Source organism: Gorilla gorilla, chromosome 8 (genome assembly GCF_029281585.2).
Source record: "Gorilla gorilla gorilla isolate KB3781 chromosome 8, NHGRI_mGorGor1-v2.1_pri, whole genome shotgun sequence".
NCBI classification, from domain to species: domain Eukaryota; kingdom Metazoa; phylum Chordata; class Mammalia; order Primates; family Hominidae; genus Gorilla; species Gorilla gorilla.
Genome location: NC_073232.2, coordinates 69,756,982 through 69,782,131, shown reverse-complemented (window position 1 = coordinate 69,782,131; position 25,150 = coordinate 69,756,982). Strand labels below are relative to the sequence as shown.

Genomic DNA, 25,150 nt, shown 5'->3' with positions numbered 1-25,150 from the left:
TTTCAACTTAAGCTGCTTATACTTACATTTTCCAATACATTAAAATATATAATTATTACAAATGTTCACCCATGTAATACCTAAAATTATCTCACGTTCCAGGAGTGGTAGACGGCTTACACTTTGAAAAACATGACTAGATGCAAAATTTGAGTATTCGTCTTGATGGCTTAAAAACATATTAAACATAGGCCGGGCACGGTGGCTCATGCCTGTAATCCCAGCACTTCGGGAGGCTGAGGCGGGTGGATCATGGGGTCAAGAGATTGAGACCATCCTGGCCAACATGGTGAGACCCTGTCTCTACTAAAAATATAAAAATTAGCTGGGCGTGGTGGTGCACACCTGTAGTCCTAGCTACTCAGGAGGCTGGGGCAGGAGAATCACTTGAACCGGAGGCAGAGGTTGCAGTGAGCTGAGATCATGCCACTGTACTCCAGCCTGGCAACAGAGTGAGACTCCATCTAAAAAAAAAAAAGAAAGAAAAATCACATTAAACATATATGAGAAAATGAATTCCTGTCTTTTAAAAAATAATTGTCTCCACAAGTTACATGTACACTGATAGGATTTTAAGGACACCTGAGTATTTGGATTTCCCTTTTTAGAATGATTACATTAAATATAACCTGAAAATATTCCACATAGCCAAAAGTTAAAAATTTAAAACTTTTAGTGCTGTTAAAACTAAATGCTGTTTTAAAAAAATCCAGAAACTGAACTTCGTTACATAAAATGGGCTTAGCTAAATAAAACAATATAAATGCCTTTTTTAAAAAATCATGGGCCAGGTGCAGTGGCTCATGGCTGTAATCCCAGCGCTTTGGGAGGCCAAGGTGGGCAGATCACTTGAGGTTAGGAGTTCAAGACTGGCCTGGCTAACATGGTGAAACCTCTTCTCTACTAAAAATACAAAAATTAGCCAGGCATGGTGGTGGGCACCTGTAATCCCAGCTACTCAGGAGGCTGTGGCAGGAGAATCACATGAACCCAGGAGGTAGAGGTTGCAGTGAGCCAAGATCGCACCACTGCACCCAGCCTGGGTGACACAGCAAGACTCTATCACAAAAAAAAAAAAAAAAAAAAAAAAAATCATGGTTAAGTTGTCCAATGCATCAATTTATTCAACTAATGTTTAACCAGTACCTACAGGCAATCTACTCTGCTAATTACTGGAAATGCAAAGACAGATACAATGTCTCTAAAATTTGGAATGTGTCTGTGTAAGAATTTAAAGCATAAAGAAATGCCCCTCAATATAATGATATAACTTGTTGAATTAAAATAGTTCAGCTGTCAGTTATTGAAAACTAGTAAAAAGACTTAACTTTCACCACAATCTTTAGTAAAACTTAGAATGAGACTTACTTCTACTTATAGTCTTGGTTTAAAAAGCATAGCACACTACATCAAGTAGGCCCTAGGCATTCATATTTGTTTGCAGAATAAATATGCTATGGTCCATTTCTCAGCAGTCTAACTCTGTAAGGCAGTTCTTATATTTTAAGTGTCTAAAACACGTGTCTTCTTGATACAGGAGGAAATACTGAATTATTCATAACACAGATGAAAGTATTTTTCATCTACTTATACCCACCCTTCTTAAAAAGCATGCCTTTAACCCCCATTTGCATAGCTCCTCTGCTAACTTTTAGCCATTCCCTCTTATGAATGTACTGCCCTCTTTGTCTGAAGGCATCTGTCTCCATCAACATTTCATTTCTTACAGGAGCAGGGGCAGTGAGCTCTCCAGTTCATTCAACCTTAAGTAGAGGAAGGGGCCCCTCACAGCTCCTAAGTTAGCCTTCTGGTACTCTTAGCAGAGTCTGCTACCCCAGGGCTGCAGAGTCTACCTGGGTTAGGTGCTAGTTGTTTACCAGGGTTCAGCATCAGTCTGAACTGAGCTTCTGTACAGCAAGTGGCCACTAAGTGCCTTAGTGGTTTCTGGTTACACCTGGGGAACAGGGTCCTTAATATCCTAAAAGAATATTTTTATACTGATAGTTATTTTATCCATGTAAAATAAATCACTCATTTAATTAAATGGTTTTATAAAAGAAAAATTATTTATAAAAGAAAAACTATTATAAATAAATAATAAAACTCATAATGAAATTGAATATTTATTTGAATTTCTCCTGGTAATAGCACTCAACAAATAAGAAAAACCGAGCTGTGAGATTTTGTTTTAAATGTAGCCATATTTCAAAAGGTAAAAAGTTGGCTTCTATATTTAATGGCAAGTGGGACATCTTCTATTTTAAAATTAACATTCAAAAAGTAGTAAAATATACACTATCATGAACAAGATGTGTTTTATAGAATGGATTCATGTCTGAATACTAATCTGAATGTGGAAGAAATGTATTATCTGTTAAAAACCACACTGGAAAAATGTTCTTTTTTATAAAAAGTAGCTTGAAGGAAAAAGGAACTTGCTAATAAAGCCAGTAAACTTTCACACATGGGATTTTTTAAAAATCTCCACCCATCCCACCTCTGAAAAAAAAAGAAGGAGAAGAATAAAAGAAAGAAAAAGAAAAAACCCATATGGTCAATCTGAGTAGAGCCATTCATTACATGACTGCTCATTCTGTACAATGTGGAAGGCTGGTTATTTAGGAAATACTTCATTTCCTAAAGTGCATCTTTTGAAGATTTGCCTAGTAAAACTGCAATATCATATACAAAACACTTAACACAAGACATGCAATAACAAAGCTAAATCATTCCAGTGTAAAGTTTTTAAAACTACTTTTAAAACTTTTGTTTCACCAAGAAATAAAGATGTAAAATACAGTAGCATTCTTGTTCTCCAACAGTATGCATTGTATGCTTTTGTTATTTGGCAAATCTTTTAGAGTCGAACAAAAATAATAGTTTAAACAATATTTCTTCTGTCATTATAATACGAATCCCGGGCAGAACAGTAAGATGTAGAGGAAGAGTTAGATTTTTGGAAGCTTTGGTGCATTAACCACAGGATTTGCCTCGTCCAAGTATCTCCTCCCTGCACTCTTGTAATCATAGGTACAGCCATGAGTTTCTGCATAACGATGAGATGCACAGAAGTTGTTTCCACATCTACAGCACAAAAAAAGTTTACGTGAATAGTTGTATTTCTATGAAAGGCTCATCTGTCTGGGAGACAGGAGCTTGACTTCAGGTAGTCCAACAGGGGCCCTTTGGTTCTTTTTAGCAATTTCACTGCTGACATTTCCCTTCCATTCGTAAACAAGCATAAATATCCCCAAAAAGAACAAGTTAATTATCTATGAATATGACAATTTATGATAAAGAAGTCATTATTGACTGAAACAGGGTAGACCAGGGGCGGTGGCTCAAGCCTGTAATCCCAGCACTTTGGGAAGCCGAGGCAGATGGATCTCCAGGCCATCCAGGCCAACATGATGAAAACCCATCTCTATTAAAAATACAAAAATTAGCCGGGTAGCATCTATAGTCCAGCTACTCGGGAGGCTGAGGCAGGAGAATCGCTTGAACCCAGGAGGTGGAGGTTGCAGTGAGCCAAGATCGTGCCACTGCACTCCAGCCTGGTGACAGAGCGAGACTCAATCTCAAAAAGAAAAAAGAAAAAAAAAAAAAAAGAATGAAACAGGGTATAGAACTCTATCAGTAGTAAAATTGCAAAAAGCTGATAAATATGCCCATCGTTTCTCTTATACCTAGTAAACCTAAAAGAATTCTGAATTTCTGAGGAATTCAGTCTCATGATAAAATTAAAATAGTAAAACCTAACTATGCCATGAAAGGATTTTTAAAAATATTTCTAGTAGCAAAATAGGTTGTTTTCATTCGAACCGAATACACTCTAAAAAGCAGGGATTGGGATGGGTGTGGTGGCGGCTCACACCTGAAATTCCAGCACTTTGGGAGGCAAAGGTGAGAAGATCACTTGAGGCCAGGAGTTTGAGACCAGCCTAGGCAATATAGTGAGATCTGTCTCTACAAAAAATTTAAAAAATTAACCAGGCATGATGGCACATGCCTATAGTCCTCGCTATTAGAGAGGCTGAGGCAGGGGGATCGCTTGAGCCCAAGACATCAAGGCTCCAGTGAGTTATGATTACAGTACTGAAAAAAAAAAAAAAAAAAAGGCCACAGCAGCAGTTATTTTAATTCAAGCCTAGCCCCAACCTAAGAGCAGACATCCAAGATAATATGACATAACATCCTTGGAGGATATCAATCAATACTAATGAAATAAATAATTACAGTAAGAAAAAGGTCATACTTTTTTGGAAATATATTATTCATCTATTTTATATTAACTTTTAATTTTTTTATTAAATTTTTAATAGAATATTCAGGGAGGGGTTCTTCCAAGGTGCCACTCAAACAAAATCCAAGCAGGTTCATCATAAGACGAAAAAGGTACACTCTCAGATTGGTTTAAACCTCCTAACTTAAAGGACAAGGAAGGATCTGTTTTTGTCTTTTGGAAACCCATGAGCTATCTACTTGCTCTTTACTTCAGCCAATTAGAAGTTCAACTGAAGATAGCTATTGAACATCATCTTAATGATGTTATAAACAGGCAATTTAAATATTTTATTTTGCATAATCCCCAAGCTGGGTTATCACAGAGAAAGCATCTGAGCTTCTCCAGCTCGCCAACCTGCCTGCATTCGTAGCTACTAGCCAGTCCTGTTTTCTTTCCACAAAGAAAACAATGATTTGTTGTTTTCTTCTTTGTCTGAAGAGGGGCTTTCACAGGTGGGAGGTGATGAGTAGTACATTCTCCTGTTTAGAGAAAGGACACCTTGATTAACACAGGCATAAAATCCTAAACATGAAATATTATTAAGCAAAACACAAAACATAGTCCTATCAAAGTAAATATCTATGCCATAAAAATTAATTTGTGCTATTTTTATATCTAAAATTACTTATAAAATCTACAGGTCAAGTTGCAGTGGAACTATTTCTTTTAAGATGTGGTAGGTTTCTACTGATTAGCACTTATATTTTTAGAACTTTTTATACACACCACTTTCCTGATTATTTCTAATGGTAATCAGTTTATATAAAGTACACCAAATTTTGACAGAGAATAAAGAAAAATGTCTGCTTCAAAATCTTATTTGATGAAACCTCTGAGAACATGATTGCAATATAAATATTCTGTTTGTTCACACCAAAAAGGAGTACCAGAGTATCATGAAACATGCCTTTTAGTCCTATTACACCACTGACAGCTCATCAAACCATGAGCTAGTCATTTATTCTTTCAAAACTTCAATATGTTTATTTTTAACATAATAGAACATGTATTTTTCTCTCTAGGTTAATAAGCACTTTAAGGTCAACTCAATCCATATATGTAAAAAGCACTCTGAAAGTTTTAAGCATGTTATAATTACATAAAATGTCATATTAATAATAGTAACTAACAGTACACAGCTCAATTTCACCGTACTACTAGTTTTCCAAAAATATTTACTGAATTCTGTATTACTGTATCAACTTGAGTTTTTACCTTAAAAATAAGAGCACATCTGTTATTATATAAGAAAGAATTAAATCAATTTTTTTTTTTGAGACATTTTGCTCTGTCGCCCAGGCTGCAGTGCAGTGGCGCAATCTCGGCTCACTGCAAGCTCTGTGTCTCGGGTTCAAGTGGTTCTTCCGCCTCAGCCTCCCGAGTAGCTGGGACTATGGGCACACACCACCACGCTCAGCTTTTTTTTTTTGTATTTTTAGTAGAGACGGGGTTTCACCATCTTGGTCAGTCTGGTCTGGTCTTGAACTCCTGACCTCATGATCCGCCCATCTCAGCCTCCCAAAGTGCTGGGATTACAGGCGTGAGCCACCACGCCAGGCCAAATCAATTTCTTTAATTACTAGGTTAAATGTCTTTTAGAACTGATCAAAATGCCAACAAACCCCAGTCATAAGCAGAGAGGCTCAAAGTTCCTGCCCATAGTTGATAAAGTAACAGTACAAATACACACGTGCTTGGTGTCACACAAAGGCTAAGAAGCAAGAGGCAAAGAAAGAATGCAAGAACAAGTGGAAGGAGTGAGGAAAAACTGGTAGTGTCAATGGTGCTGGGACCTTTTCTCCACTACTGAAAAAGGTTTAGGAGGCCTAAGCTTGGTATTTAGTTGGCAGCTAAAAGTCTGAAATTTCTTAAAGGGTTCAAAAAATTGGATTTACAATTAATTGGTTCTATGTCTTTTTTTTTTTTTGTCACAACAGAGATTAGGTGATTTGTACACAAGCCCAGCAAAATTAAATCTTCTTTATTAACAGTCTAAAATACACTTCCAGATCTTGCCAAAACTAGAAACAAAATTTGAAACAATTGAGAGACTCCTAATGGTGCCTGGGTACCAACTCAGTTAATAAACGTTTTCTTTCTCAAGTGCACTTAGAGATACCAAGAACATCTCACAAAGGTGAGGGAGTAATTCCATTATTTAAAATATTTTTAAAAAGATATTTACTTGCACTTGCACAAGACACCAAAGAAAGGCATATATTACAAGATGTCCAATGAATGTTAATCTACTCGAAACTATCTTTAAAATTCAGGCTTAGGATATTCTTCCTTAAACAATGGTGGAAGAATCTCTGATGATAATTTAATTCACTGTAGTCACATTTTCATTTTTTTTCTTTTCTTAGGGGATGCTTAACTTGATATTCTCCATACTTTTTTTCATTTAAGAACTCTTGTGAGGCTGGGCGCAGTGGCTCACACCTGTAATCCTAGCACTTTGGGAGGCCAAGGTGGGCGAATCACCTGAGGTCAGTTCAAGACCAGTCAGGCCAACATGGTAAAACTCCGTCTCTACTAAAAATACTTAAATTAGCTGGGCATGGTAGCACGCGCCTGTAGTCCCAGCTACTCAGGAGGCTGAAGCAGAAGAATCACTTCAACCCGCGAGGAAGAGGTTGCAGTGAGCCGAGATCATGCCACTGCACTTCAGCCTAATCAGGTAACAGGGCGAGACTCTGTCTAAAAAAAAAGAACTCTTGCGAATGTGTAGAGACAGAGAATACATTAGTGACAGTAATGAGGCAGCACAAAAATATAAGTGCAGTACTCTATGAGAGCAGCTTCCATACATCCTTCTACCATTCAGAGAAAACTATTAGCAACTACTGTGTGCTAGGAACCATCACTAAACACATTGATTCCCCACTATAAACAGGAAAAATCTAAATTCCTTGGACTGGCATTTAAGGTATTATTATGTCCAATATAATGCCTTTCTAACTATCCAGAGACACTGTAATTTACCATGTCATACCTACCCTGAAGGATGTACCAAGTCCTTCCACATCTGCAATCTCTTCTAAAGTAAACTCTACCTTATCAACCCAGTAGAATTTGACTTATCCTGTAAGACATCATCAATTATCAACTCCTCTCTGAAGCCTTCTCTCAAATGTGTACTGAGATGAATAAAGAAAAAAACCCATAAAATCATATTGATGGTAAGAGTTGCTTTTCACGACAAGATGAAAGGTACTTGAGGTAATTCACTTGCTTGCCATTTCCTAGTCTCATATTTTATCTAACATCTAACAGGATCTACAAAAACTGACCCAACAGAAAGGCAGCAAAAAGTAATAAATCAGTGTTCCAGACGCAAGGCTGGTAGTCGTCTGCCTAAAATCAATGGCTAAATCTATAATAATGAATACAGTTTCCAAGGGAAACCTTATAGTGAAAAGAACAGAGGACCAATGGAGGAATCTAGGAAGTCAATTAAATGAAACTTGCATCAAAATGTATATAGACTCTTCTAGATAATTCAGAATGATAGTTATTACAGTGAGAGAAAAATGGAAGCAAGTTACACAGCTCTACTGCAGCTAGCAGCTGATACTTCAAATCTAAATGAAATCAAACAAAAAAGCATATATCTGGGGACAAGCAGAGGGCTGGTTAAAAAAAAAAAAAAAAGGACAGAAGAAAACTGAGGTTAAGGCCAGGCGCGGTGGCTCACACCTGTAATCCCAGCACTTTGGGAGGCTGAGGTGGGCGGATCCCGACGTCAGGAGATCGAGACCATCCTGGCTAACACAGTGAAACCCCGTTTCTACTAAAAATACAAAAAATTAGCCGGGCGTGGTGGCGGGCACCTGTAGTCCCAGCTGCTCGGGAGGCTGAGGCAGGAGAATGGCGTGAACCTGGGAGGTGGAGCTTGCAGTGAGCCGAGATCGTGCCACTGCACTCCAGCCTGGGAGACAGAGTGAGACTCCATCTCACAAAAAACAAACAAACAAACAAACAAACAAAAACTGAGGTTAAAAAAAGATTAAAACAAAAGTAAAAATTTATAACAATGTGATAGCCTAGAATTAAAAAAAAAACTATTTCAAGAATGAAGGACACAAAAATCAAATAAGATAAAGATATGGAGGCATCCAATGGATTTGAAATTATGGAGATTGTCAGTGACCACGGCAATAGCAGTTTCAGAAGAGCAGTGAGACGTGAACCAGCACTGAAGACTGAACTAGAGCTGAGTGAGTAGGGATGGGTGCAATGCAAATTTCCAAGAAGATTAGCTGTGCGTTAGGGCAGGACAGAGTTATGTGTCAACGAAAAACAACAACTATAACATTAAAAGTCAATAAATTACAGTAATAAAAACAATGTGATACTGGCATAAAACAGACACATAGACCAATGAGTAGACAGTCCAGAAACAAATCCTCGTATACATGATCAAATGACTTTCAACACGGGTGCCAAGACCATTCAATGAGGAAGGACAGTGTTTCAACAAAAGTTAATAAGAAAATGGGATGTTCACATGCAAAAGAATGAAGTGGAACCCTTACTATATTAACTCTATATTAACTCAAAATGGATCAAAGACCTAAATATAAGACCTAAAACTATAAAACTTCTAGAAGAAAAGATAGGGGAAAAGCTTCATGGTATTGGATTTGGTGGTGATTTCTTGGATATGACACCAAAGGCACAGGTAACAAAAGGAGAAAATAGACAAACTGGATTTCCTAATGTGTCAGGCATCGGATTTCCTAATGTGTCAGGCATTCTGGACTTTCCAGTGATGCCACTGAGATAGCACCTGTCAAAAGAGCAGTGGTTCCATTTCTAGATTGTGGATCTTCAGATAAATTCTGCCATTTTCATTTCACTTTCTGAAAGTCAGGGTTAGCTTGTGAAAAGTTGTTAAACAACATGCTAAATGTGAAATGTCAACCCTCACTCTAAACTTTCCCCGTTCAGAACATCAGATACTTCATTGGGTTTTATAGTGGCTTTCTGATTTTTGGTAGTCCGTTGAAGAAGGGAGTTTGAAAGTTGTTGTATACTGTTAACGACTGCCTGGCCATGTACTGCCTGAAATACCATGATTGTTTATGGAAAGTATCTTTAATAAAGCTGGATACAGTTTGGTTTGGGGGAAAAAAAAAACATGAAAAGACATTTCTCCAAAGAAGATCTACAAATGGCCAATAAGCACATGAAACTACTCATTAGAAAATCAACTTCACTAATTAGGGAATCAATAATCAGTAACACTAATCATCACAGATACGCAAATCAAAACCACAGTGACATCACCTCACACCCATTAGGATGGCTACTAGCAAAAACATAGGAAAATAACAAGTGTTGCCAAGGATGTGGAGAAATTGGAATCCTTTTGCACTGTCGATGGAATGAAACATGGTACAGCAACTGTGGAAAACAATATGATGGTTCCTCAAAAAATTAAAAATAGAAATACCTTCTGATCCCGCAATTTCATTTCTGGGTATATATTCTAAAGAATTGAAAGTAGTGTCTCAAAGACATATATGTACACCCATGTTCACAGCACCATTATTCACAATAGCTAAAACATGGAAACAATACAACTGTCTATTAACAGATGAATGGATAAGCAAAATATGGTGTGTGTGTGTATATTGTGTGTGTGTGTGTGTGTACACACACACGCACAATAGAGTATCAGCCCCAGAAAGAAAATAATTTCTGATATATGCTACTACATGGGTAAACTTTGAGGACATTCTGATAAGTGAAATAAGCCAGTCATAAAAAGACAAATACTGTTTGATTCCACTTACATAGGTACTTAGAGTACCTAAAAAATCATTGAATCAGGAAATGAAATGGTGGTTGCCAGAGTGGTGGGAGGGGGAAGAGTGTTTCAGTTTTGTAAGATGAAAAGTGTTCTAGAGAAAGGTGGTGGTGATGGATCCCCAACAATGTGAAAGTCACTGAACTTTATACTTAAAAATGGTTATGACAGTAAAATTTATGTTATGTTTATTTTACCACGGTACAAAATAATTGAAAAAATGTGAAAATAGATTATGACTTTATAACCTTGGGCCTTACATAGGAATGAAAAACAAACCCTAAATGTCTTCAATAAAAACATAAAACCCACATGACAACCATAACAAATAAGGTATCTTTTAAAACCTTGAGGCTACAAAGGTGGCACATCTTTGGTAATGAGTTTCCCATCCCTGGTCTGGGTATTAAAACATTTAAAAAGATGGCTTCCTTCCTCCTTGAAAATAATGACTGGCCGGTGCATCTTTAATGTGTTACCATACTGGTAGAAAGAAGTGCTAATGTTATAGTCACTTCCACTACTAGGCCTTGGAAAGGGCTGGCCCTACAGACTATCCCTTTGTTTTATCCAGAAATGACTAGTTCATCAAAAAGAGATTCTTACCACCACCTCTGATGTTTGGCCATGATGTTGAAAGACATCTTTCTAGGGTAATTCTTCAAAACCCACATGGCTCTAGAGTGGCCAGCAACTAAGGTGGTTGGGAATTACATGTTCATTCTTCAATAATCTTGTGGGTTTTTCTGACATAGATAACACCTCTTCCAAGATAATATACTTCAATTTCAATTTTTGTTTTATTCTTTATATATGTCCTACAGTCCGTTCTCATAATTATCCTTAATTGGAAAAAGCATTTAGAGACAGAATTTACTCTGTACATGCCACAGAGAAGGTTCTTCCCATTTCTCTTTGAAAATTCAACCGGATGCATAATTATGTAATTATCAGCCTTGTATTGTTTTCAAAATTATCTGTAGCTTACCTACGCTTTTCCCTGCTGCTGCATTATTTCCATTCATTCCAACACCATGGGTAGACTACAATTAAAACACAAAACATCTATAGAGGTGAGTCAATGAAGAATAGAAATGATCAACAAACATGAAATACTTGTACTTTATCACTAAGATGCTGTTGGACTTTCATTTTAAATTATTTATTCCAATTTTTGTTTAATTAAACTAACTCAGAACCTGATTCCACATCTAGCAATATCGTGCTTATTATTTATCTTTAAGAGGGTAAAATTTGCCGGGTGCTGTGACTCATGCCTGTAATCCCAGCACTTTAGGAAGCTGAGGTGAGAGGATTGCTTGAGCCTGGGACGTCGTGGCTGCAGCGAGCTGTGATTGCACCACTGTGTTCCAGGAGTTTGAGAGCAGCCTGGGCAACATGGTGAAACCCCATCTCTGCAAAGAATATAAAAGTTAGCCAGGCATGGTAGCATGTGCCTGTAGTCCCAGGGACTCAAGAGACTGAGGTGGGAGGATTGCTTGAGCACTGGAGGTCAAGGCTGCAGTGAACCATGATTATGCCACTGTGCTCCAGCCTGGATGACAGAGTGAGACCCTGTCTCAAAAAAAAAAGGCCGGGCGCAATGGCTCACGCCTGTAATCCCAGCACTTTGGGAGGCCCAGGCGAGTGGATCACGAGGTCAGGAGATCGAGACCATCCTGGCTAACACAGTGAAACCCCGTCTCTACCAAAAATACAAAAAAAATTAGCCGGGCGTGGTGGTAGGTGCCTGTAGTCCCACCTACTCGGGAGCCTGAGGCAGGAGAATGGCGTGAACCCGGGAGGCAGAGCTTGCAGTGAGCTGAGATAGCGCCATTGCACTCCAGCCTGGGTGAAAGAGCGAGACTCCGTCTCAAAAAAAAAAAAAAAAAAAAGGGAGAGAGAGAGTGAAATTTGATGACTCAAATAAAAAGTTCTTACTTGGGATGGAAAAAAACATTAAAAACATTTAGCATTTAAAAATACATATTTTTAATATGTATTTGAAAATATGGGTGTATTGGCATGTTCCTATATTCCCAGCTACTCAGGAGGCTAAGGCAGGAGGATTGCTTGAGCCCAGGAGTTTGAGGAGTTCAACATATACATACATATCTGATAAACTGTTTACATTAACTTATGTTCAAATTACTGTTCTCATTTCAGGACTAAAACAGCATTCAAAATTCAACTATCAAGATTTTATACAAACTAAATAAACATTTTCAGATAAATTTATGAAAATAATCTAATCTTAGCCTTCCTTATTTATGTAAACAAAAAACAAACTTTAAATAAGTTGAATCACTACAAGGATAACTACTAGAGCATGTTGAAAGGAAAATACTGACCAAAAAAACTCCTGTATGTTCTAACTGGGGAGAACTTTTCCTAAAGTTTTCTTCCTGAAAATGCTGGAGGTTTGTAGACAGCCCAGTTCCAGAGTTCTGAAGCCTGCCTGCCCCACGTGTGCTCTGTAATCTATTTCTGCTTGTGCTCCCGGCCAGTGAGGCAAGAAAACTGACATTATTTACACAACCAACAGGCTCTTTGGAAGCCTTGTTAGTCATTTCTGTGATATCCCGAGCCTCAACTTTGGAAATAACATCAGATCTTTTCCCAAGTGAATCAACTTTAACACCTTGAAAGCAAGTAGTCCTAGAGAAAGAAGAATCAGTTATGTTTTGAACATCCAGTGACTGAGAAGAAGGCTGTAGCTTCCCAAACTCAAAACATTTGGACTGTCTCTCTGGTTTCACCAGAGAATTATGTAGCGATATTGGTGCAGAACAGCGAAGAGGTGACAAGAGTCTATTCTTGTGAGGACTTAATTCCCGGTAGTTAAGAACTGAAGTCTCTACTGATTCCCCATTCAGCACTCCTGCAACATGCTTGAGATGCTGCTCTGGAGCTTTCAACCCTTTGTCAGCATTAGTGAGTAGCAACTCCGGATTCACTTTGCACGCACCTTCTAAGCCGCTGCTGTGTTCATCAGCATTTCCTTCTGCAAATGAAGCCAGTGAGCCCACTTTAGGTAGAAGTGATTGTTCGGTTACACATTCTTCTGAAGGTAAGACAATGTTCTCATTACTAGATGGCAAGTTTCCTAAAAAATGTTTTGTTTGCCTAGGCAGCGATGATCCAAGATGGAGAACAGAGTCAGCAAGCTCCTGGTCATTTCCCAACTCCAAATGGGGTATCTGAGGAGGTAGTTTGACATTGCTACTGAAGTGAGACAGTGTGTTATTCTCCCAGCTATTATCTTCCTTAACAAATTCACCAGTGATGGAAGGTATGGATCTCTCAGCAGAGAGTTGAGTTGCCAAACTTGAAATTCCATTCCTGGAGATTTCGGGCAGATATGCATTCCCAAAAGCAGGTGAACAAGATTGACCAATGTTGGGGAGGACCCTTAACAATCGGTGGCGAGATGGTGCAGTGGAACCACTAGAAGGTCGAGGAGCTACAGGTGGGTGAGGTTTTATCTTGACAGCTTTCTTAGGCTAAAAGGAATGAATATACAGTTTCTTTACACAGTCATTTTCTCTGCCCATTAACAAAAATTAGCGAAGGAAGAAAATGTTACTTACCATAACATACTAGCATTTTTACTATCTCAATTTAAAATGTTTAAGAAGAATAAAATCTTAAGATTATGATAGAGAAGATGCTATTTTCCTTCACTGAGTATACTTTTCTGGGAATATTAAAGAAAAATAATTTTGTTTTATTTCCTTACTGCTGTTTCTCAGAGTTTTACTACAAAGAAAATGAACTGATTATATTAGATATGACATTGCTGACCTATTTTAGATCTCCAACAATTTTTCCTACTATGTTGAATAAATGTTTCATTGGACTGGTACACAGAAAAAAAGTTATCAATCCTAAAAAAAAAAAAAAGTTAAAAGGGCTAAACTGCTATCCTTGAAAAGACTTGCTGGCAACACTGGCCTTTGGCTGGCTTTTGGGAACATCTATTTCAGGAGGTTCAGGAGGGTTCCCATGAACCTAACTGATAAGAGTTGTTCATTGTGCCAAACTATTTATGCAATAATACAGTTCATGATGAACACTTGCTTTCCTTTTGGGAGTCTGAACCGCAAATGCTAGGCAGAGGGTGCCTACAACGAAGAGGCCCAGTAAAATCCCTGGGCACAGAGTCTCTAATGAGCCTCCCCAGTAAACAACATTTCACATATATTGTTACAACTCATTGATAGAGGACTAAGCACATCTCATGAGACTCCACTGAAAGAGGACTCTAGGAAGCTTGCACTTGGTTTCCTCCAGACGTGGCTCTATGCACCTTTTACCTTTGCTGATTTTGCCTTGTATCTTTTTGCTGTAATAAGTACAACTATACACAACAACATACTACAGCCCTGTGAATCTTCCTAGCAAACCATCACACCTGGGGTGGTCTTGGTGCCCTCTGGCACGGCAGATTTTTAAAAAAGTACCACAAAAATTCAAGATCTTATGAATAAAGTTGAGAACTAAACACAAGAAATCTAGCTCTTAAAAATAAGCAAAAATGGTAGCAAGCAGGCATGAGGATGGGATGGAATACCTTATGACATACCAATGCTCCCACTTACAGAAGATATAAAATATATGAAAATATAAGAAAAGCTGGATAATTCAGTGGATACCAACTGAGGCAAGAAAAATTAGAGGAGCTAAGAAGGAAGAAACCTTGGAAAGATGAGCTGGCTCCTATAGATGTTTTTATCCTAGAGACAGAGTTGTCGCCTAGGCAGGAGTGCAATGGCACAATCTCAGGCCTCCACCTCCCGGGTTCAAGCAATTCTCCTGCCTCAGCCTCCTGAGTAGCTGGGATTACGGGCACCCGCCACCATGTCCAGGTAATTTTTGTATTTTTAGTAGAGATGGGGTTTCTCTATGTTGGCCAGGCTGGTCTCAAACCCCTGACCTCAGGTGATTCACCCATCTCAGCCTCCCAAAGTGCTGGGATTACAGGTGTGAGCCACCACGCCTGGCCCAACCTGTAATTCTTTATCCAGCAAAAAATTCTTCAAAAATTAAGGATATGACTTCTGGGCTGTCGAAATTAATGACAGCTGCCTAAAACTGAATTTCTCCATGCTCCAGAAAAACTACACAGATCAACAACATACACAAATAAAATCACTCATAACCCATGCATCAGAAAAACTGGGAGACATATGATATGAACTTCAAAATATTCCCCAATCCAAGAAACTCATCTGCAAAGCCTATGCCTGGGGTGACAGACAGGCAAAAGTATGGAGAAGTATGGAGCTTCACCAAAAAAAAAAAAAAAAAAAAGGGAAAAAAAATAAAGAAAGAAAAGGAGAGGTTTGCTGATGGAACAAAGAAAAATCCACAAAAGACAAAATCCCACTTGATTATGAAGATACTAAAAATAGATCTAAGAAATGGGATATCAAACACAGGCTACTGAGAAATTAAAAGGAAGTGACTTTATTTTTATGTGTATTTTTTGAGACAGGGTCTGGCTCTGTTACCCAGGCTAGAGTGCAGTGGTACAATAATGGCTCACTGCAGCCTCACCCTCCCAGGGTCAATCGATCCTCCGAGCAGCTGGGACTACAGACACACATCACCATGCCCAGCTAATTTTTATATTTTTTGTAGAGATGGGGTCTCCATATGTTGACAGGCTGGTCTCAAACTCCTGGATTCAAGTGATCCTCCCACCTCTGCCTCCCAAAGTTCTGGGATTACAGGCATGAGCCACCACACCAGGCATTAAAGTTGTTCAGGATAAAGGAGGTAGCTTCAAGAAGACATCACTTTTTGAAGGGAGAAGGGGTAAATTGAAAGGAAAAGGTAACCATTGAGACTTTGATAGTAAAAGTAAAGAAAGAAGCAGGAAAGGGAAAATAAGGATCCTTCAAAAACAATAGTGAATCACAAATCAGAAAACATACTGACACTGCCCTCCAATAAGAGTGTCATTGATTTGAGCCAGGCATGGTGGCTCACAACTATAATCCCAGCACTTTGGGAGGCCAAGGTGGGAAGATTGCTTGAGTTCAGGAGTTCAAGACCAGCCTAGAAAACATGAGAAAAACCCATCTCTATCAATAATACAAAAAAATTAGCTGGACATGGTGGCAGGAGCCTGTGGTCCCAGCTACTTGGGAGGCTGAGGTGGGAGGATCGCTTGAGCTCAGGAGGCAGAGGTTGCAGTGAGTCAAGATCATGCCACTACACCCCAGCCTGGATGATAGAGCAAGACCCCATGTCAAAAAATAAAAATAAATTAATTTTTAAAATAACAAATAAAAAAGTGTGTCACTGATTTAAAAAACCTGCATCTCACTAACCAAAGGAAGAGGATGCTCTTGAAATAAGAAACTTACTTCCCTACACAAAATCCTCACTTCTGTGTATTAATATATAACTATTAATACTCATCTAAGTAAATAAAATGATAGAAAATACAATTAGAAAATAAATAGAAAAAGGCAGACCAAATCCATGTAAAGCTGCTATAAAAATAAAACAGAAAATGAGAATCAGAACATTTTAGCTAATGAAAATCCTCCCTAAAACAATGAAACAAAAGAAAACTCCATCACAATACCCCAACTTAAATTATCTTTTAGTATTTGCAGATATTTTTTAAAATCTCATCAAATCATAAATGCAAAAACTCAAGGCAGAATAGATAAAAGTAATAGGAGGATACGAAATGAGAGCTGAGCAAACCCAGAAATACTCTGCAGAAAACAAAATCATCTCAGAAATGAAGACTAAATTACAAGGTGCCCACAGGAGACTAAAATTCTACTTAGTATTTAATAAAGAATACTGAGAAAAGGTATAGGCCAGGTGCGGTGGCTCACACCTGTAATCCCAGCACTTTGGGAGGCCGAGGCGGATCACGAGGTCAGGAGATCGAGACCATCCTGGCTAAGAGGGTGAAATCCTGTCTCTACTAAAAATATAAAAAAATTAGCCAGGCGTGGTGGCGGGCACCTGTAGTCCCAGCTCAGGAGGCTGAGGCAGGAGAATGGCATGAACCCGGAAGACAAAGCTTGCAGCAAGCCAAGATCGCAACACTGCACTCCAGCCTGGGCGACAGAGCAAGACTCTGTCTCAAAAACAAAAATACTGAGGAAATGTATGAAAACAGCCAAAAGAATAAAAATAAAATAAACAATCTAAAAAGATAAGAGAGAAGGTGGTTGTATATTAGACAAAGAAGTTCTAACAGGGCAGAGGGGGTATCTCATGCCGCTGAGGTAGGAAGGTCACTTGAGCCCAGGAGTTCGAGGCTGCAGTGAGCTCAGGCTATGGCACTCCAGCCTGGGTGACACTGCAAGACCCTGTCTTTAAAAAAAAAAAAAAGAAAAAGAAAAAAAGAAAAAAAGACCACGACGATGTTCTAACTTATGTATAAAATAAGCTCCAAAGGCCGGGCGCGGTGGCTCACGTCTGTAATCCCAGCACTTCGGAAGGCCGAGGTGGGCGGATCACCAGGTCAGGAGATCGAGACCATCCTGGCTAACACGGTGAAACCCTGTCTCTACTAAAAATACAAAAAATTAGCTGGGCGTGGTGACGGGCGCCTGTAGTCCAGCTACTCCGGAGGCAGAGGCGGGAGAATGGCGTGAACCTGGGAGGCAGAGCTTGCAGTGCGCCGAGATCATGCCACTGCACTCCAGCCTGGGCAACAGAGAGAGACTCCGTCTCAAAAAAAAAAAAAAAAAAAATTCCAAAAAACAAAAACAAAAAAACAAAGTACTAAAAAAAAATATATATATATATATATAAATTCTAAGAAATAATCCTGAAATAAAAGACTTGAATCTTTATGTTAAAAAGGCTCAAGTATATAGTGAAAATTGACCCTGAAGAGTTAATTCCAAGATACATCCTAATAAAACCACTACATTTAAAAGAAAAAAAATCCTCATTTTCTCCAGACAAAAAAACCAAATCATTTACAGAGAAAAGAAAGATTGGTAATTAGATTTCTCAATGGCAATATAAAAAGCAAAACATAGCAGAGCAACATTTTAGACAAACTCAAGGGAAAAGATGTGAATCAAACATTTTATATCCAGGCAAGCCATCATGTAAGGATTAAGGCTAATGTTTCTAGCATTAAAAAAAGATGAATATTTAAGGTTATGGATATCCCAATTACACTGATTTGATGTTTGCAAATTATATTCATGTATTAAATTATCACATGTACCCTGAAAATATATCTATTACGTATCAATGAAAATAGGAAAATACAAAAATAGAAGAAAAACCTACAATTAATATCATACATAATGGTAAAAACAAATAAAAATGTTAAGTGTAAAGAAAAGGGTTTGAACATCGAAAAATTCAAGAATTACTGTACCTACAAGCCTTTCTTGAGGACTTCAGATGAGCTTCTTCTAACCAAAACGTATGGGGAAACCTACAGCAAAAAGACTGATCATAAGAATGGAATACAATTGGCCAGGCATGGTGGCTCATGCCTGTAATCCCAGCACTTTGGGAGGCCAAGGTGGGTGGATCACAAGGTCAGGAGTTCGAGACCAGCCTGGCCAACATGGTGAAACCCCGTCTCTACTAAAGATACAAAAAAAAATTAGCCGGGCGTGGTGGCACACACCTGTAATCCTAGCTACTCAGAAGACTGAGGCAGGAGAATTGCTTGAACCCAGGAGGCACAGGTTGCAGTGAGCCAAGATCGTGCCATTGCACTCCAGCCTGGCTGACAGGGCAAGACTCCATCTCAAAATAAATAAGTGAATAAATAAAAAGGATGGAATAAAATTAAAACTAAAATAAGAGTGAGTAGAAAGAAAAATTATTTGTAAAGGCTATGTTTTCTTTAAAAAAGTAGAAAAAAATTTTTAATGAGAGGATGAGGAGAGAAGAGAAAAAAATAAGTTCACTGATTTTCACTTAGTAATTAGGAGTCAAAGGATATTTAAAGCTAGCAAATAAGAGAAGGTTAAATAAGGAAAAGGCAGATCAAGAACATGATAAATAGTATTAATGTAAAGTGAATCAATAAAACAAAATGCAAAAGCCTTCTGAAATACCAAAAAATATACACTTACACATTCATATATACAGATACACACAAAAGAAAGCATAGAGAAGGAAACTGTAAGTATAACAAAATAAGACATTTAAGACCAAATATGAAGTCATATCAATAAATATAAACGTGATTAAGTTACCTGTTTTAAAATTTCAAGCTGGCTCACAAAGCAAAAACCAACTCTATACTGTATATAAAGGAAATATGTAAAACAAAGTAACTTAAAAGTTAATAAATAGAGACATGGGAAAAGGTATACCAAGCAAATGAAACCAAGAAGATACCAGTAGGTATGGGCCTGATATCAGGCAAGGAAAATTCAAGGGGAAAGTCAGTGAATGTGATAGAGATGAAACATTTCACTACTTTTGTAACTAGCAACACAGTGAAAATATGTTATTAATATTTATGTACCAAATTACACAACTACCACTTTCTTACAGCAAAAAGTATGAGAAATGAAAAGAGAAATACACAGAAACCTATGAATAATAGACCTTCATCTATTACCATTCTCATTCTAAGACAGATCAAGTTGACAAAAAAAAAAAAACTTTAATAAGGTCTATCTTATAAATATCTAGCAAACTTTTACCTTTTTGATAGAGAATAAACTGTCTTCTGAGGTATATATTCATGAAAAGTGCTATTAGATCCCAAAGAATAAAATGCTATAAAGTAGAAATACAAACAACATTCTCTGAGTTCCATGCAATAAAACTAGAAATTAAAAACAATGAAAAATCAAGCCCGGCATGGTGCTGCACACATAGTCCCAGCTACGTGGGAGGCTGAAATGAGAAGATCCCTTGGTCCCAGGAGTTCAGTAACATAGTGAGACTCCCACCTCTAAAAAAAAGAAAAGAAAAAGAAAAACCAAAAAGCCTCTGCCACCAGAACATTTTCAAAATATATTAAAATACTCTTGGACTAATGAGGAAATACCAACTAAAATTGCAAATTTTCTTTAAAAAAAAAACGAAAAAGAAACTACTACAAATTAACATTATGTGCCTTCTGATGTGTTGCACTGAGAAGAATAAATCATCTGTGTAATATTCCTACCAAAAATGTTCAAATTTCATCTAATCATAATGAAACAGCCAAATCTCCAAATTGAAGAATATTTTACAAAACAACTGATCTATATTCTTCAGAAATATCTTACACGCATGTCCAAATAAGGCTTAGAAACAGTTTTGTATAAAAGGAGACTATGAAAACATTACAACAAAATGCAATGCATCATTCTTGATTGGATCCCAGATTAAAAACAATATAAAATGCTATTAAGCACATTATTAAGACCTGGGAAATATGAATATAGATGACATAATGTGTATCAATCATAAATGAGTATGGTAACTGTATCATAATCATGTAAAAAGTGGCCCTTATTCTTAGGAGATACATAATAAATAAAGTATTTAGGGGAAGTGTCATGATATCTAACTCGCACATAGATCAGCTAAAGAAAAATCCAAACAGAAAGTGAATGTGGGAAAATATTAATTGATGAATCTAGTCTTATAACATTTCTAAATAATTAAACATTTCTCAGCCAGGCACGGTGGCTCATGCCTATAATCCCAGCACCTTGGGAGGCCGAGGCAGGCAGATCACGGGGTCAAGAGATCAAGACCATTCTGGCCAACATGGTGAAACTCCATCTCTATTAAAAATACAAAAATTAGTTGGGCATGGTGGCGCATGCCTGTAGTCCCACCTACTGCTACTCGGGAAGCTGAGGGAGGAGAATCGCTTGAACCCAGGAGGTGGAGGTTGCAGTGAGCCGAGACCACACCACTGCACTCCAGCCTGGGCAACAGCGAGACTCTATCTCAAAAAAAAAAAAAAAAGAATTAAACATTTCTCAAAATTAAAAAGTTAAAATAAGTTTTCAGACAAATGCTGAGAGAATTTATCATCAGGAACCCTAAATGAAAAGAAGTACTAGTACTAGAAGTCCTAGCTGGAGAAATCAGACAAGAGAAAGAAATAAAGGGCATACAAATTTGAAAGAAGGAAGTCAAATTATCCTTGATTGCAGATAATATGATCTTGTATTTGGAAAAACTGAAAGACTGCACCAAAAAACGATTAGAACTGATAAACACATTCAGTAAAGTTGCAGGATACAAAATCAACGTACAAAACCCAGTAGCATTTCTATATACCAACAATAATCTAAAAAAATCAAGAAAGTAATCTCATTTACAATAGCTACAAATAAAGTAAAATAAAATACCTAGGAATAAACTTATCTAAAAAAGTGAAAGATCTCTATAATGAAAGCTATAAAACATTGGACGACACAAAAATATGAAAAAATATTCCATGTTCATGAGTTGGAAGAATTAATATTGTTAAAATGTCCATACCACCCAATGCAATCCAAATTCAACATAATCTCTATCAAAATACCAACGACATTTTTCACAGAAACAGAAAAAATAATCCTAAAATTTACATGGAACCACAAAAGACACAGAATAGTCAAAGCCATCTAAGCAAAAAAAAAAAAAAACTGGAAGAATCACAATTATCTGACTTTAAATTATACTACAGAGCTACAGTAACCAAAACAGCACAGTACTGACATGAACATAGATGCACAACCAATGGAAAAGAACAGAGAACCTAGAAACAAGTCCACAGACCCACAGTGAACTTATTTTTGATAAAGGTGCCAAGAACATACACTGGGGAAAGGATAGTCTCTTCAATAAATAATGTTGGGAAAACTGGATCCACATGCAGAAGAATGAAATTAGACCCCTTATCTTTTACCATATACAAAAATCAAATCTAAATGAACTAAAGACTTAACTCTAAGATCTGAAACTATGAAACTACTAAAAGAAAACATTGAAAGTAGGGTCTCAAAGACATATTTGTATACTTATGTTCATAGCACCATTATTCACAATAGCCAAAAGATGGGGGCAATCCAAGTATACATTGAGGAATGAATGGATTAAAAAGGTGTGGTATATAGCCATACAATGAAATATTATCCAGCCTTAAAAAGGAAGGAAATTCTGACACGTTATGACAATTTTACAAGATAAAAAACTTCTGGAGATTGGTTGCACAACACTGTGTTATACACTTAACATTACTGAACTGTTTGTACACTTAAGATGGTTAAGATAATTTTATGACATATGTATTTTACCACAAAAATAAAATTTAAAAAATTTTAATGGTAGAATCTAGATATTAGATAAATAAGTGTTCATGGTAAAATTCTTTCAACCTTACTGTATATTGGAAAAGAAAAATATAGATCAAAATTTCTCTCATGAACGAAATCGTAATGCAAAAATCCTAAAGAAAATATTAATAATTTAAATCTAAAGAAATGAAAAATACATCACAACCAAGAATGGTTCATTCTAACAATGCAAGACTATTTCATATTTTTAAAAAATCAGTTCATCACAATATCAGAATATATTTATTCAGTGAAAAAATACTTATTTCTCTTTGGACTTCTTGACTATCAGTTACTTAGAAGTGTGTTATTTTCAAATATCAGAAGGTTTTCCACATATCTATTATTAATTTCTAATTTTATTCCATTGTAATCAGAGAGCATTTTTGTATTATTTGGAATCTTTTATAATTTATTTGAAACTGGTCTAGGCGCAGTGACTCATACCTGTAATCCCAGCACTTTGGGAGGCCAAGAAAGGCGGATTGCTTGAGGTCAGAAGTTCAAGACCAACCTGACCAACATGGTGAAACCCCGTCTCTACTAAAAATACAAAAAATTAGCCAGGCATGGTGGCATGAGCCTGTCGTCCCAGCTACTCAGGAGGCTGAGGTAGGACAATCACTTGAACCTGGGAGGTGGAGATTGTAGTGAGCCGAGACTGTGCCACTGAACTTCAGTTTGAGGGACAGAGCAAGATTCTGTCTCAAAAAAAAAAAAAAAGAAAATTGAGCCTGTTTTATGGCACACAATATGGTTTACCCTGGTAAATGTTCTACATGCACTTAAAAAGAAATGTGTACTCTGCTGTTTTGGGTAGAGCATACTGTAAATGTCAGTTGGGTCAAGTAGGTTGATTAGTGTTGTTCAAGTCTCCTAAATCCTTCACTGATTTTCTATCTGTTCCATCGATTTTTGAGAGTGGGATGTAGAAATCTTTCAACAAAAGTATTTGTTTATTTCTTTGTAGTTTTTGCTTCATGTATTTTGAAGTTCTATTATTAAGTGCATAAACATTTAGGACTGTGAAGAAAGGATTTTTTTTCTTAATAGAGCTAAGTCAATTGTTCCCCATCAGAAAAAAAAAAAAGATCTTTACCCCATTTTACGTTGTATCAAAAAAATTTCAGCTGGGCGCGGTGGCTCGCTCCTGTAATCCCAACACTTTGGGAGGCCAAGGTAGGAGGACCACCTGAGGTCAGGAGTTTGAGACCAGCCTGGCCAACATGGCAAAACCCCATCTCTACTAAAAATACAAAAAATAGCCAGGCATGGTGGCACATGCCTGTAGTCCCAGCTACTCAGGAGGCTGAGGCAGGAGAATCACTTGAACCAAGGAGGTGGAGGTTGCAGTGGGCCAATATTGTGCCACTGCAGTCCACCCTGGAGACACAGCAAGACTCCGTCTCAAAAAAAAAAAAATTTCAGCTGGACTAAACCTAAGTGAGAGAAAAACAATCATAAAGCTTTAAGACCTGTGGTAGGAAAATATTTCATCAAAAGGTTATCAAAAATGATAATCATAAAAGCAAGCTGGGTGCAGTGACTCATGCCTGTAATCCCAGCACTTTGGGAGGCCGAGGTGGGCGGATGACAAGGTCAGAAGTTCAAGACCAGCCTGACCAACAAGGTGAAACCCCGTCTCTACTAAAAATACAAAAATTAGCCGGGCGTGGAGATGCGCACCTGTAATCCCAGCTATTTGGGAGGCTGGGGCAGAAGAATCGCTTGAACCCAGGAGGTGGAGGTTGCAGTGAGCAGAGATCACACCACTGCACTCCAGCCTCGGCAACAGGGCGAGACTCTGTCTCAAAAAAAAAAAAAAGCAAAACAAAACTGATAAATTAGAATACAATTAAAAACATTCACCCAAAGAATAAGAAAGTAAAAGAACAAGCCACCATAGAGTGTTAGAAGTATCTGCAACCCATATATCTGACAAAGGACTTGTACCCATAGTATATAAAGATGCCTAGAAATCAGTAAGCAAAAGGCAGAGAACTCAATTTAAAAATAAGCAAAAGACTTGAACAGGCACTTCACATAAAAAACGTATCTTAATGGTTAATAATCATATGAAAAGTCAATATTATTCCTCATTAGAGAAATATAAAAGAAAACCATTTACACAGTCACCAGAATGGTTAAAATTAAAAGGACTGACAATATCAAGTGTTGACAAGAATGTGGCATAAACTAGAACTCTCACGTTGCTGGGAAGAGTGTAAATTGGTTCAAATGCTTGGCAAAATTGGCCGGGCGCGGTGGCTCATGTCTGTAATCCCAGCACTTTGGGAGGTCGAGGCAGTCAGATCATGAGGTCAGGAGATCGAGACCAACCTGGCTAATACGGTGAAACCCCGTCTCTACTAAAAATACAAACAACAAAAAAAAAAATTAGCCCGGCGTAGTGGCAGGCGCCTGTGGTCTCAGCTACTCAGGAGGCTGAGGCAGGACAATGGCGTGAACCCGGGAGGCAGAGCTTGCAGTGAGCCGAGATAGCGCCTGGGTGACAGAGCAAGACTCTGTCTCAAAAAAGAAAAAAAACAAAAAACAAAAAAACAAAAAAAACAAAAAATGCTTGGCAAAATTGTTTGGCATAATACTAAAGTTAAACATGTATCTTCCCTCTGACTCCGAAAGTCCATTGCTAGGTATATGCTCCAAAGAAACAAGTGCTATGTCCACGAAAGAATGTATGAGAATATTCAAAGGAAGTTTATTGATAAAAGCCAAAAGCTAGAGACAACTCAAATGTCCATC

General features: G+C 37.6%; 1 protein-coding gene across 5 annotated transcripts in view; it reads right to left on the bottom strand.

Moving 5' to 3' along the window:
- Positions 1-2,110: 2,110 nt before the first annotated feature.
- Positions 2,111-25,150, bottom strand: part of ZFAND4 (zinc finger AN1-type containing 4) — a 63,162-nt gene continuing 40,122 nt past the window's right edge. For 3 of the 5 annotated variants that reach the window (XM_055353114.2, XM_004049339.5, XM_063710125.1), the window contains exons 7-10: positions 12,452-13,603; positions 11,089-11,143; positions 4,644-4,764; positions 2,111-3,084 (exon numbers count right to left, since the gene is read on the bottom strand). In XM_055353114.2, the coding sequence (XP_055209089.2) occupies positions 2,949-3,084; positions 4,644-4,764; positions 11,089-11,143; positions 12,452-13,603 (1,464 nt within the window). In that variant the 3' untranslated portion in view covers positions 2,111-2,948. The remainder of the gene's footprint in view (positions 3,085-4,643; positions 4,765-11,088; positions 11,144-12,451; positions 13,604-25,150) is intronic. The other 2 variants (XR_008669035.2, XR_010135217.1) reach the window with 1 other exon arrangement.